This window comes from Salmo trutta, chromosome 15 (genome assembly GCF_901001165.1).
Source record: "Salmo trutta chromosome 15, fSalTru1.1, whole genome shotgun sequence".
In the NCBI taxonomy this organism is placed as follows: domain Eukaryota; kingdom Metazoa; phylum Chordata; class Actinopteri; order Salmoniformes; family Salmonidae; genus Salmo; species Salmo trutta.
In genome coordinates this window covers 35,716,698-35,732,128 of record NC_042971.1, presented here as the reverse complement: position 1 = coordinate 35,732,128, position 15,431 = coordinate 35,716,698, and the positions used below count along the sequence as shown (strand labels likewise).

At 40.2% G+C, this 15,431-nt stretch overlaps 1 protein-coding gene across 1 annotated transcript; it reads right to left on the bottom strand.

Moving 5' to 3' along the window:
- Window positions 1–1,196: 1,196 nt before the first annotated feature.
- On the bottom strand, window positions 1,197–11,707 carry LOC115148892 (2-acylglycerol O-acyltransferase 2-A-like). Its single transcript, XM_029691188.1, has 6 exons — window positions 11,586–11,707; window positions 10,488–10,666; window positions 3,711–3,915; window positions 3,068–3,242; window positions 2,266–2,465; window positions 1,197–1,752 (listed from the first exon to the last, which is right to left on the bottom strand). Exons 1-6 carry the CDS (start codon window positions 11,677–11,679, stop codon window positions 1,598–1,600), a joined length of 1,008 nt encoding a protein of 335 aa, XP_029547048.1. The 5' UTR covers window positions 11,680–11,707; the 3' UTR covers window positions 1,197–1,597.
- Between the last annotated feature and the right edge of the window lie 3,724 nt (window positions 11,708–15,431).

Sequence of the window (15,431 nt, the reverse complement as noted above, 5' to 3'; positions counted from 1 at the left end):
AAATTAAATCTAGATTCGGCTTCCTATTTCGTAACAAAGCATCCTTCACTCATGCTGCCAAACATAACCTCGTAAAACTGACCATCCTACCGATCCTCATCCTACATAATAGCCTCCAACACTCCAATACTCAACAAACTGGATGCAGTCTATAACAGTGCCATCCGTTTTGTCACCAAAGCCCCATATACTTCCCACCACTGTGACCTGTACGCTCTAATTGGCAGGCCCTCGATTGATACTCGTCGCCAAACCCACTGGCTCCAGGTCATCTACACGTCTTTGCTAGGTAAAGCACCCGCCTTATCTCAGCTCACTGGTCACCATAGCAGCACCCACCCATAGCACGCGCTCCAGCAGGTATATATCACTGGTCACCCCCAAAGCCAATTCCTCCTTTGGCCGCCTTTCCTTCCAGTTCTCTGCTGCCAATGACTGGAACGAATTGCAAAAATCACTGAAGCTGGAGACTCATATCTCCCTCACTAACTTTAAGCACCAGCTGTCAGAGCAGCTCACAGATCACTGCACCTGTACATAGCCCATCTGTAAATAGCCCATCCAACTACCTCATCCGCCATACTGTATTTATTTATCTTGCTCCTTTGCACCCCAGTATCTCTACTTGCATATTCATCTTTTGCACATCTATCACTTGTGTTTAAATGCTATATTGTAATTACTTCACCACCATGGCCTATTTATTGCCTTACCTCCCTTATCTTACCTCATTTGCACATTTTTCTACTGTATTATTGACTGTATGTTTGTATATTCCATGTGTAACTCTGTTGTTGTATGTGTCAAACTGCTTTGCTTTATCTTGGCCAGGTCGCAGTTGTAAATGAGAACTTGTTCTCAACTAGCCTACCTGGTTAAATAAAGGTGAAATAAAATGAAAAATAAAAAAATAAGTATTGACTCTTAGCTTTCATTTGACAATTTGATATGCTCCTCCTATAAACTGCACATGTTGGTGCTCATGGGTCCTTTTACATGGATATAACCCTTACACAAATCTCAAATCTCCCTGACAGATGTCACTTCAAATCCTCTTGACAGATGTCTCGGGAATAAGTGAAGAAATGTGGCTCTCGGATAATTATACTTGTCCCCAGTGTCCCACTGTTACCTTGTCCTGAGGAATGGAATATGCATATAGGCTACCATTTGAAAGAATTGGACATATTGAGCACTTAAACAGTGTACATTTTATATATTTAAAAAACACAGATTGTTTTATATTTTGTAAAATATCTGCAGACATCACATTTTTCTTAAGATGGGAAATAAGTAAACAAGTGTGGGATGGACACATACTCAATACAGTGGTTTGCATGAAGGGAAAGATTTTATCTTGGCTAAGAATGTCCATATCAATTCATTGGTTTTGCTTGGCTTTTGTAGTTTGGTCTGGATCCTTCAGTTGGTTATGGCAGTAAAGGTTTATCTGTTTGAGGGAAGTCAAGTGAGAAGATTTGGTGGTGCAATGCCAAAGGTGGTTTGGAAGCCTCTCCCCTCTCTTTCCTCTCCTTCTCCTCCCATCTCTTTCCTCTCCCTCTACCCTCTCTCTCGCACTCCCGGTTGTGAGTTCTGCTCAGACGAAGCTAAGGTGTTGGTCCTCTGGCACTCCGTACTTGCCCTTGTGCTCCTCAAACAACTGGCTGAGTTCTTCTGTGTAGAGCTGATGGAGGGCATCCAGCTCCTCCACTGTGGGCTTTTCATTCTTCTCCACTCTGATTGGCCGACCCACTGTGGAGAGGTCAAAGGGTATGCATGATGACATCACGTTCAAATATAGGTTACTGTAGTAGTGCATAACGCGCAAAAATGTATTTGCTTTTTGGATATGATTTTTATTGAAGTTATTTGTTTAACATAATATGATGGCATTTTCAAGTGGGGATTGCCAAATAGACGTACACAGTGCCAGCCACTGTTGCTAAGAGGTTGCAGCCAACTGACACAATCAAACTACCTAGAAAGTCAAATATATCCAATGGGCAAATGTGTCCCACTCTGCCAGCTAGTTTACTGCCAAAAACAACAATTGCCTTTGCAACATAGTGCCTTTAAGCTAGAGAAAAGGATAAATAAATTGGGTAGATATAGTGGACAGCTACTGATAACCCCTCTGGCTTCAACTGGCAAGGCCCAACATTTCTAAAACCTTGCTTAGAGTTATCTGGTCTACTTAACTATGAAATTGGAACATTGTCCTAGGCAGTAATTTAGAGTGACAGTGAAGATCAGACAGTGACTCACCCACAGTGTTGATGGGCTTCCTGTAGGGCATGATACCAAAGCTGTACTGGAAGACGCCCCGCGCATGGAAGAGGGGCAGAGAGATACCCATGATGCTCTGCAGCTTGTCCTGAATCCAGCGGAGACAGGTGCCTCGAGGGTTCTCCACCTGGTCAAACAACTCGTTCTCTCCAAACGAGAAGACTGGCACCAGATGGGCACTATGGAGGGAATGGGTGGAGGAGAGGAGATGAGGAGGGGAGCGGAGAGTGGTAGAAGAGAGGTGAGGTGAGTTGAGACAGGAGTTTGGCTTTCAGTTTTGTTACGGTCATCTCTATGAGTTTGTAAGGTATAGTATATTTGTAGAACGCAGACCCATGCAGTTTCCATTTCACTACTAGGTGTTGAAGTTATTCCTAAACTATTCTACTATTGATGATATTCATAAGCAGTCATGTAAAACACGTGATTTGAGCAAGCTTTGTGTATCCCACAAAATAAGTTGTGAGCTACTGTAGCTGGACTTGTTGTATAACCAGCAAAGTCAGGGGAAAACTGAATTGTGTAACACTGGTGTCACTTGACTTGTCCCTCTGCATGTCATACAGTGCTTGTACGCACCCAATAGAAATTCCCAAAGGGCTTACACAAGTCATTATTTCAGGAAGCTGCCCACAAGTACACACTGTACATATTCATATCAAACTATGATGAAGTGATTGATACAATTGAAGTCACTTGTGCAACCCTGAGAGTAGTTATAAGATTTCATCAGAGACAAAGATAATAAAATGTCCTCCTCCCCCTCTGGCACTGGTCTTACCCATGTTCCATTGCCAGTTTGACGAAACCTTTCTTATTGGCCAAGAGAATGGTGAAAGCGCCAGGGCGTGCATCCAGGGCCTCGGGGGCTCCTCCCACTGCTATAACAACGGCATTCCCACCTCCCTGTCGACATAACAGATAGCTGGCACTCTCCTTGTCCGAGGGAATCAGACCTGGGAAATACATTAGACACACAGGTCATAACAGTGGGGGCAACGTTTGGTACATTATTCTTCACTGTCAAACGATGATCAAACTCATAGATGTTAATTTGCATCATGCTGGTTGTCCCCAATCAATCAATCAATCAATCAACTAGTGAATCCAATCTATTTGTATTACCCTCGTCTTTACAGCAACATACTTTGAGTATACCAAACATTCGGAACACCCTCTGAATGGCACACATACAAATCCATGTCTCAATTGTCTAAAGGCTTAAAAATCCTTCTTTAACTGGTCTCCTCCCCTTCATATACACTGATTCAAGTGGATTTAACAAGTGACATCAATAAGGGATAGCTTTTCACCTGGATTCACCTGGTAGGTCTATGTCATGGAAGAGTTCTTAATGTTTTGTATACTGTATGTCAAAGTGTTTCACAGTAACCCGGCCTTGACCTAACCCCAACCCCACTTACCTGCCATCATGATGTAGTCTCTGAAGAAGGGGGCTCTGAACCAGAGAGGTAGCATCAGCAGGAAGCTGTCAAGGCCAGGGAACAGCTTCCTGAAACCTGTAGCGTACGTACAGAAGTTAATGAAGGCTCCAGCCACCAGCACCCCATGGGGATGGAAACCAAGGATGTAGTTCTTCCCGGGGTCCAAGTCTGCTGTCTTCACCAGCTGCAACACACAGGGGATTCACTTGTGAATTCAATAGTCATAATAGTTATGTAGTTATGTACTAAACAGTAAACAGGGTGCATCACATTCATTTCTAAATCTGAATCTTTGTGAGAGATTTTCTGAAACGTTTCAAAGATATATTGAATGCCATACTCTCTAGGAAGCCTTTGAATTGACTTCCAGGTATTTGGCCTATATCTTCATGTCATGTGTATCTTCATCACATGTCACCTGTGTGAGTTCTAGTTGTTGTTCTCCTGCCTCCACAGGGGCTGTGAGTAGAGACTATCCTGCCTCTAACCAGTATCAACCAGTGTTGCCTGTCTCTTTGCACGGGCAGATAGGAGATAAACAGGAGGAAGGATCATGCCTGTTGTCTCCCTTGATAGGATGGTCACAGGTCACTGGATGGGGGCAAAGTTTCTTGTTAGCTAGCCATGTGCCGGGAATGTTATGCCTATACACGTCAAACCAAAGCTGCTAAAAACACTTTTTGTATCGACCTCAGTGTTTGAGATTAGCAGTTCAAGGACAATGAGCTCCAATAATCAAATCCCCACCTATTAGTTATAGGGCTACGCTAACCTCTCACTAGCAAAATGAGGGTAGTCATAGTAAACACTAAGCAGGCTTTGGGTGGGATGCATTGACTTCATGGATTGAGATGATTCATACAAGGACGAACCACCAATTGTTAATAAGCCATTTGACCTTCTCTCGTTCCTTCTCTTGTTTGTCTGTAGTCCTCTGTCTAATCATGAGATTTTTCTGTTTCCAAAAACAGATTACAGAATTAGTCAAGCTCTAAGACTAAATATGCCAATAATATTTCTGATTCTGTTGTCTGGGGCCATGCAGTCCTCGGATGTCTGGAGGTATATGGCTGACCCCAATATCTCAGCGTGGGGAATGCATGTTTGGGAGTGTACTGAATGTATATTGGGGAATTAAGCTTTATCAGAGCTTGGCTTATTGGCCAACAAAGATATCGTATGAGTGAGAATGGAGCTCTAGTCATGGGTTGCCATAGAGAGAACACTGGCCAATTATTTAATGACCACAAATGATTTTGGTCTGTACTAGAGACACCCTCTATTTTTATTAGCTCCAGTTCCTCCATGTTTACAAACAAAATGGGTGTCCACTCCTATGCCCGCTGATACGGTGAACCCATTTTTCACATAATCTCCCACTCATGCTTGATATACAGTAACCTACATTATATTTAACTACCATTTGAACTCAGCAGAGGTTTTAGGCATGTTGTTGGATTTTGGCTTGGAGTTGGGTTCAAACATGACAAAAAGTGTATACATTCTCCAAATTCAAAGTGATGAGAGGAGTCAGTGTCTATAAACTACAGTCACATGTTTTCAGTTTGCATGTCAGGGTGCAGGCGGAGGAAATGACGCTGTCATTAGGGATGGTAGTGGAGAACCAGACCTCAGTGAAACCTATGACACCCTCTGAAGGACACTGCTCTGTTCAGACTAACATTTGCTCTTTATTCCAGCCTTAATAATGCATGAAGTCAGATGCTCAGTTGGCACTTAGGGGATAATACAGGGGAAATTACATTCCAGGTTTGAAGAAGTCATCTTTGTTTGGTACTTGGTATCTGGTTGTGTTTAATGTACTGTATCTTTCCTTGAGAAATGAAGGAAAGTCCATATGAACTAACGATGATGATGCTCGTTCCCAGTAAATTCCCGTGGGGAATCGATCTGTGTAAATTCACCATGTGGCATTCAGAACCAATTGTTTTGCTTGAGGGAGACATTACTCTCTCTAATACAGTTTTTCTCAGTGGTGTAGTGGAGGGTATACGCAGGTTTATGTCATAAACCCACTTATTTTTTTCTGTGTGCATTGCGTATACTCACTTCTTAATCCCCATGATGCATATCAAAGTAGTGTAGTGGAGGTATACGCCATAATAAATTATTAAGGTTGATTGAACAGATCAGAATGTTTAGCTTAAAATGTTGATAAACTATACATTTCTTTACATTTTAGGCGCAGCAATGTGCACACGGTGGTAGGCCTACATGCAAATGTTCCAAAAAGTAATTTGTGGGGAAACACCATTCTAAAATGTGCACCACACATGCAAACGGTTTCATGAACAGAGATGGAAATTTAGAAAGAGGGAAGATCTAAAGATGCAACAACTATCATGGGTTGCTAATATGATTAGGATAATGCCTTTGGCTGCTAGACCATGAAAGAAAGTTGACAGAAAACCAATAGAAACCACCCGAGGAAGTCTTTATAAAATAATTGTGTAACGATCGTTGTTGGAAGGATGGTCGGACCAAGATGCAGCGTGGGGTAGGTTAATCATGTTTTATTTATGATAACTGGCAACAAAACAATAAAGAGTAACCAATGAAACGCACAGCTTTGTTGGGCTAAAAGCTACAATACAAAATCAAGATCCCACAAACAACAGGTGGGAAAAGGCTGCCTAAATATGATCCCCAATCAGAGACAACGTTAGACAGCTGCCTCTGATTGGGAACCATACCAGGCCAACATAGAAATACAAAAAACTAGAGTACCCACCCTAGTCACACCCTGACCTAACCAAAATAGAGAATAAAAAGGCTCTAAGGTCAGGGCGTGACAAATTGCCTCCTCTATAGGCTACTATGAAGCAAGTTAAGACATGCCTCATAATATAAAAGAAAAAAGTCCAGGTTTCAAACAATTTAAGAACAAGAAAAATATAGCAATCCTAGCCGTCTTCTGGTAGATGGAAAGGCTTTCCCAATAACCTTCTCAATTAAATGTTAACTAGCTACAAACTAGCCTATGCCTACCTGGCAGAATGATATCATGATTATTTGCATCAATCCAGTGAACATTTGTTTTGCAAACTCAATTTTATAAAACACCACACTTGAATTAAAGGGTAACTACACTCTACAGTTCCTACATTTTCCCCAGACCACAAAAGTGGTCTCCGGATGTGGTTTAAACATTGTTATGGACTTAGAACATCTAATGTTGTTTTTCTATTAAAAAGTGTGACTAAGAGTGAAAACCTGAAAAATGATATGCAATGTGCCTACTTGCACAGTACAGCTTGGGTTGGGATTGATCATTTCAGGTAATTCAGAAAGTGTCACTGTTTCTCACAGGGAGCCTTTCCTTCGCCGGGCAGACCGTATGGGAAATTTTGTACAACCATTTTTTGGATCTGTGTTAAAACGTCTCTAGCAAAACAGCAATGATCAAATGCTCAAATACATTTACAGAACTTCTGATCATTTTCTTGCCTTTGTACCCGAGTTGCATATCTAACGGCGCCTTTTGCAAAACTAAATTCAAATGTCATGAGTGAATACAAAATTCACTGTCAAGTGCTTTCTTCACAGAATATTAACACATTGTTTTCATTAGAAGATAAATGAAAAATATAGCAATCCTATTGTTTACAGCATTCTGTAACTACTGTGTACAAAGGTCTGAAATCATCCCATCATTGTACCATGTACAATATAGGGAAAGATCTAGGCAATGAGGACTGCCTAATTTCTGTGATATTTTTTTAAAAGTTGGGTTACTCCTAAGTACATTTTAGTCATTTAGCAGACACTCTTATCCAGAGTGACTTATAGTAGCAAATGCATACATTTCATGCATGTTTTTTTTGTACTGGCCCCAAATGGAAATCGAACCCACAGCCCTGGCGTTGCATACACCATGCTGGTGTTACAAACACCATGCTCTACCAACTGAGCCACAGGGAAGGCTGTACCAGCATCTCGCTACACTCGCATTAACATCTGCTAACCATGTGTATGTGACCAATAAAATTTGATTATCATCTCCAACATTGATAACTTTGAAAATCGATAACATTGTTCCAACATATTTGCCTTAATAGAAATCTGTCTGTAGACTCAATAACCAAATGTATAGAATACCACAGTACTTACTATAGAATGTAATAAACTGTAGTATACTATACTACACACTGTAGTCTCCTTCGATCATGTGTAGTACTTATTATAGAATGCTGTAGTATATTGCAGAATACTATAGTAAATACTACAGTATTATCTGCAAAAAAACACTAGTAAATACTACAGTCTGCAAAAACACTACACTTTAACTATAGCAAATACTACAGTATTTAATTTGCATAGCCCCTCTCATTCCCCACCCCCATATCGCAATTTGTGCCACTCATACAGTAAGTGAGAAACCTACATGCCAAGTATAGACCATATATTGTGTTCCGTACTAGTTATAGGAAAGAACAGAAGCCCTGAACTAGCCGTTCAAACTGCAGTCCTACATACCTACAAGTGAAGTAAAAAATGTGCTCTTTCAGTATTTCTCCAGTAAGGAGAAAGAAGTGGAGGCTATGTCAAAGATAATAAAACAAAAACACTGTAGCAAATACTACAGTTATATCTGCAAAAACACTCTACCGTCTGCAAAACATTCTACAGTCTGCAAAAACACTACAGTAAATACTACAGTATACTAAAATCTGCTAAAACACTACATTAATTACCATAGTATATACTATTTTCTTTTACTACAGTATTTATACAGAAGTTAACAGAAAATACTACAATATAGTCTCCAAAACCACTACACTGAATGTTACAGTGAAGACAGCAATAACACTACAGTGAATACTATAGTATTAATACCATAGTATACAATAGTATTTTTTCATGTGGGTACTCAATACACTTTACACACTTAAAATAAAATGTGTTGACTGTTCCCTAATTAGTTTGTTTTGAAATTTCTGGATGTTATTTTTCTGTTGTCAGAATACAGTATGGAACAATCAGCGCCATTTGTCCCGTTTAAAAGAAGCAGAGTCTTGAGGTGGGGCCTTTACCTTGGGAAAACACTGGACACACTGGAAAGGTGGTAACGACACTGTGCTAAGTACAACAGTACAAGAGATAAGCATCCTATCAAGAAAGATATCAGACTCACTGATAACAACAGATACAGTATAATTCATAGCAAGTCTCTCGGCCTAGTATCACTGTTTTTCCTGTAATAACTTTTTTTGAAGAACTTAGCTAGTATTCCATTTGCTGTACCATTTCATGTTACAGTAAAAGCAGATAACTATAATAACTAATAGAAACGATAATGGGATATTGACATAAAAATAAACGATTTGATGAGCATGCTTTGTTACATGTTTACAATGAAGGTTTACATTGGTATGTCCCACTTAGACTGTCCTTGGAGGTTTAAAAGCATCTCTAAATAAGATAAACACTACATTTATCTGAGGCTGATTTCTAGGTCATCTGAAAATACCAATTGTATCTTTGATTACAATGACCAATAGAAGCTTTTATAAAAAGAGACTATCACTCACTTCAAGCAAAAAAATAGGTCTATATCAATTCAAATTTGTCACATTCACGTGTTTAGCAGATGTTATTGAGGGAGTAGCGAAATGCTTGTGTTTATAGCGCTAACGAAATAACACAAAAACATTAATTACTGCAAAGTTTTCTAAGAGCTAGATGCACGGGAGAACTGTTGGCTCCATTTTTATTTATGTCAGAACAACAATCATGGATTTAACAATGACAAATAATTTATAATTACTCATGTGACCCGATTGAAACTTTGAAATAGTTTATAGTAGATAACAAAGTTCTGCATTGTAACTGGAAGGAGAAATACACTGCTGAGCCATTTTGTTATCAGTGCTTATCAGTACAGAACAAAGTGCAAATTCTGATCAAGGGCAAGAGCGTGGACCCATCTCAGCAGAGACAGTTCTTAGGATAAGACCATTGATGATCAAATAAATTCCAATTTACATCTCTCAGCTCAACTTGTCTCTCTATGCACAATCCATATTCTACCACTAGATGGGGACATCAACCAGCAACAGCTGTGGAAGGGCCCATCCCTCCCTCATGTCAAAAAATATGCACTGACCTGGGCCCTGCTCTTTTATTGATGAGCCCCCCAAATAATACAGACAAACACTCATATGTATTTTTCTGGCATCACTCCTAAGCTGAGACCTGACAAAGAATGAGATCTGACAGCAAATGAGCCAATTACAGTGGGATCAGAATGGGGAGCAGGAGGATGTGGCCATCATGCGGAGGGAGCATACATACATCCACACAATGAGAGACCTCATTCTATAATTGGCATTATCAGTTGTGCTGTCTGGCTGGGCCCTGCCTGCTCCTGTATAGAGATAAGGGCTGAGGAGCCACTGCCAGATCGCTGGACTCATCCGCTGCAGAGGGCTCTAGCCTCCAGTCCAAATAACACAGGGGGGATTTGAGATGAGGATGATGGAGTTTACTGGTAGCAAGAGATGTTGGAGATACTGCCTGACCTCTAACCAATAAATTGAATAAAGGACTTTACATCTCCATAGTATATGCACTCCCACAGAGAATGTTTGAGAATTGTCTGTATTTATATGAAACATGTATTCTCAACTGAACATTAAAAAATGACAACTCTACACTACAGTTCTGACTAAGTACTGTCATCAGCAGCTCACAGTAAAATCAGTAAAATCTGTAAATTCAGTGAAGTCATCCCACCTTGACAGGGAAGTAGTCCCTCATGTAGTCCCAGACACGTAGGTGGCACAGGAAGTGGAACCTGCGGCCCCCCTTAGACGGCGTTTCCCAGTCGATGAAAAACCAACAGGCATACAGCACGCTGATCAGCCAGAACCGCGTGAACATCAACACAAAGAACATCATGATGCAGCATGGCGCTGGAGTAAGACGACCAATACAGACAGCCAGACAGACAGACACACACAGATAAACATTAGTCAACTGGGAATATTAGTGTTAAAAATCTATTTCACAGAAATGGAATACGTGTATTTAGTTTTCTATGTGATTTGGTTGTTTATATGAGAAAAACAGTGGAAGTCTATAACTTGGGGTGACTTGAGATTGATAGAGCAGCTTTATGAGGTGAAGGGCACTGCACTATTAGGTTACAACTTAACCTGCTGACGCACTGAGCAGCAGAGGGACAGGGATAGAGAGGGACATGGATCAGAGAAAAAGCTAGGGAGGGGTAGAGAGAGAGAGACCTAAGCAAACCAAGAATTGTACTACAACTCAAGCCATGAGTTTGACCACGTGACTTGAACAGATTAACCAATAACTGGGACAAAAACTTTCTTGGTCATGAAAAACCAATACCAGGCAGGGAGTTCCCTCTTGTCCACTAGGTACCACTGATGTATCCACTGATGTATCCAATCTCTCTATGGGAGAATAAAAGTGTGGAAGGCCTAATGGACAAATCTATTGTAACACACAATGGCATGATATCATGCACGGAAGACCATGGAGTTGTCTCCACTGTCCAACACATGTTATGTAAAAGTTAGTAAAGAGTAACTTAAGGCAATGTCTTCTGCATGCACTTTCTTTGATCGGTTTTAGGCACAACTCAATGGGCTCATGGAAGTCAGCCAGCAATGAGCCTGCCTAGCAACTCTCATAGAATTCGATTTCAGCTTCTCCACACCGAGCAACCCTTTAAATAAACAAAACTGGACACAAGCCTCCCCACTTGTTATGCAATGGTGAAGAAACACTAACTAACACAGTTGCACAGCACACAAACACACATAGACAGGCCAGGACAAACAGAGCAGAGACACAGACACTCACCCAGGCCCAGAAAGGAAAAGACCCACTGCAGCACTGAGGCCATCTGCAGTCTCCTGGTTAGGGGCAAGTCAGTAGGGGCAAATTGGATCTTCATGGTGAGGAACTGGAGAGAGCCGAGAGCTAGGCAGTGCAGGCAGATGTGAGGGTGAGGTCTGGGACTAGTACACCCAGGAGAGGAGTGAGCAAAGTGGGTCCAAAGTCTGCCTCTCTCTCTTTCTTTACAGTCTTCCTATCGTTTAATCTCTGTAATCCTTTTAAAGAATGGGTTGATTACTCAACCCATATCTATAGCTTCAAGAACTTTGATCTTGCTGTTACTGAGCAGCTTTAAATGCCCTTCACTTTGAACAATAAACAAAGTAAAGTTATTGTACAGTGAGCTGTCAGCAACAATAGTGTGAAATGAGCCACTGTGTTTATAGTTTATGTTTATATATACAATCAATATCCAGATTAGTTTTCCATTAAGTGTGTTGTCTTCTGGTGATTGAACCTCTTGATATTCTGCTGTTCACCAATCAGTGCTCAGCCCCAGTACGTTTTATCCAGGTGCTTATAAAAGGGTTTTGAGCAGTTGATTCACATTTTAGTCACTTAGCAGACACTCTTATCCAGAACGTCTTACAGGAGCAATTAGAGTTAAGTGCCTTGCTCAAGGGCACAGACAGATTTTTCACTTAGTATGTGTGGGGATTTGAACCAGCGACTTTTTGATTACTGGCCCAACACTTTTAACCGCTAGGCTAGCTGCCACCCTAAAGAGAGATTAGCCCTGTGCTATCAATCTTTCTTTTGGTGGTTTATATGATTAATTATTGATTGTGACTTTTCCATTTTCACATCATGTTGATTAATGGGTGGCCATCTATTACACCATAAACAGATGAAAATCTGACATATCACAACTTTGAGGGAATATATTTGATGTCACTATTCCTGTGAATACCATTCCTTATTTGTATGCTCTCACCAGCAATTTGGTACAAATAGCCCACTGGGCACACCACATAATTTCAACATGGAAAATTAGTTAATATTTGGTTGAGACGTTGATCAATGAGATTACAACCAATATTCACCAACAAAAAAAAAAGGCAAAAGTTAGTTGAATTTCCAATACATTACTATGCTTTCAACAATCTAAAAGTACAACCAAATTCCAATGGAAAAACAATGGATAACAACTAAACCAAAAATTAGACAAATGTCTATCACTGCACTTTCAACCATTTAAAAGCACAGCAAAGTTCAAATGGGAACACAATGTCAGATATTTTGTATATTTATACAACAGATTGTGGCATCACTGTGCTTCACCTAATAGCACAACCATATGACCTGGATTGCAGTTGAGATTACATTAAAAGTGTATGGCACAAGTGATGAATGCCGTTCAAGATTTCCGCACGGATTATTCAAGCAATTGTGAAGATCTCCACAGACCTAAGATGACCTATGCATGCTATCTTGAATATGCATGCTTTATATGATTATATAAGAATATGTTTATAGTTACAGTAACCTCAAAATGTGGCCATGGGTGAGTTACTCCTTTTGAGGTTGAATGTTACATTAGTTTGTAAATAGCCTTAACTTTAGGCCATTCACTGTATTAATAAAAGTAATATTGAATTGTGTTTGGTTGACAACATAATTTAAAGGATATGTACAGTTGAAGTCGGAAGTTAACATACACCTTAGCCAAATACATTTAAACTCAGTTTCACAATTCCTAACATTTAATCCTAGTAAAAATTCCCTGTCTTAGGATCACCACTTTATTTTAAGAATGTGAAATGTCAGAATAATAGTAGAGAGAATGATTAATTTCAGCTTTATTTCTTTCATCACATTACCAGTGGGTCAGAAGTTTACATACACTCAATTACTATTTGGTAGCATTGCCTTTAAATTGTTTAACTTGGGTCAAACGTTTCAGGTAGCCTTCCACAAGCTTCCCACAATAAGTTGGGTGAATTTTGGCCCATTCCTCCTGACAGAGCTGGTGTAACTGAGTCAGGTTTGTAGGCCTCCTTGCTCGCACATGCTTTTTCAGTTCTGCCCACAAATCTTCTATAGGATTGAGGTCAGGGATTTGTGATGGCCACTCCAATACCTTGACTTTGTTGTCCTTAAGCCATTTTGCCACAACTTTGGAAGTATGCTTGGGGTCATTGTCCATTTGGAAGACCCACTTACAACCAAGCTTTAACTTCCTGACTGATGACTTGAGATGTTGCTTCAATATATCCACATAATTTTCCTACCTCATGATGCCATCTATTTTGTGAAGTGCACCAGTCCCTCCTGCAGCAAAGCACCCCTACAACATGATGCTGCCACCCCCGTGCTTCATGGTTGGATAGTGTTCTTTGGCTTGAAAGCCTCCCCCTTTTTCCTCCAAACATAACGATGGTCATTATGGCCAAACAGTTCTATTTTTGTTTCATCAGACCAGAGGACATTTCTCCAAAAAGTACGATCTTTGTCCCCATGTGCAGTTGCAAACCGTAGTCTAGCTTTTTTATGGGGGTTCTGGAGCAGTGGCTTCTTCCTTGCTGAGCGGCCTTTCAGGTTATGTCGATATAGGACTCGTTTTACTGTGGATATAGATACTTTTGTACCCGTTTCCTCCAGCATCCTCACAAGGTCCTTTGCTGTGATTCTGGGATTGATTTGCACTTTTCGCACCAAAGTACGTTCATCTCTAGGAGACAGAACGCGTCTCTTCCTGAGCGGTATGACGGCTGCGTGATCCCATGGTGTTTATACTTGCGTACTATTGTTTGTACAGATGAACGTGGTACCTTCAGGCGTTTGGAAAATTGCTCCTAATGATGAACCAGACTTGTGGAGGTCTACAATTTTTTTTCTGAGGTCTTGGCTGATTTCTTTTGATTTTCCCATGATGTCAAGCAAAGAGCTACTGAGTTTGAAGGTAGGCCTTGCAATACATCCACAGGTACACCTCCAATTGACTCAAATTATGTCAATTAGCCTACCAGAAGCTTCTATAGCCATGACATAATTTTCTGGAATTTTCTAAGCTGTTCAAAGGCACAGTCAACTTAGTGTATGTAAACTTCTGACCCACTGGAATTGTGATCCAGTGAATTATAAGTGAAATAATCTGCCTGTAAACAATTGTTGGAAAAATGACTTGTGTCATGCACAAAGTAGATGTCCTAACCGACTTGCCAAAACTATAGTTTGTTAACAAGAAATTTGTGGAGTGGTTGAAAAACGAGTTTTAATGACTCCAACCTAAGTGAATGTAAACTTCAGACATCATCTGTATGTAGTGCTTGGATAGTTCCATCAGAGGCACTGGCTTGATCCCATTTTTAACTTATTTTTGGAGATGTGAATCCAACAATTAGTTTCAAAAGGATATTGAATTGTGTTTGCCTGTCAACGCAACCAAATATCAACATTTGAAAGGAGATTTATCTTCTGCTTGTATAGTTCCATCATCTGTGCCACTCACTGAGACTGGCTTCCATTCCAGTTTGTCTACAAATTAATAATTGATATGCTGGATTCACATCTCCATCCCAACCAAAAATCGTATTTAAAGAATAGGACTAAATCAAATCCAACACACTTTAAATAAGGTTTGATTTGATTTTAGTCCTATTCTCTTAACTTGGATTTTTGGTTTAGATGGAGAAGGGAATGCAACATGTCAGTTATTCATATGTGGCCAAACTGGAATTAAAACATATTATTAAGTAAAACTTTACTCCAAAGCCTCCATACAATGACACATAAATAAAGAAAAAATGTCATCCAATTGCAGTATGGACAACAGCTCAGTTTATTCCCTATTTAATATGCTGAAGTACA

Excerpts from the sequence above, each read along its gene's own strand:
- LOC115148892 (XM_029691188.1), bottom strand. The coding sequence starts at position 11,679 with ATGAAGATCCAATTTGCCCCTACTGACTTGCCCCTAACCAGGAGACTG. Across the intron at positions 3,916-10,487 it reads GGGACTACTTCCCTGTCAAG|CTGGTGAAGACAGCAGACTT; the intron begins GTGGGATGACTT and ends TGTGTGTTGCAG. Across the intron at positions 3,243-3,710 it reads AGACTACATCATGATGGCAG|GTCTGATTCCCTCGGACAAG; the intron begins GTAAGTGGGGTT and ends TGTATTTCCCAG.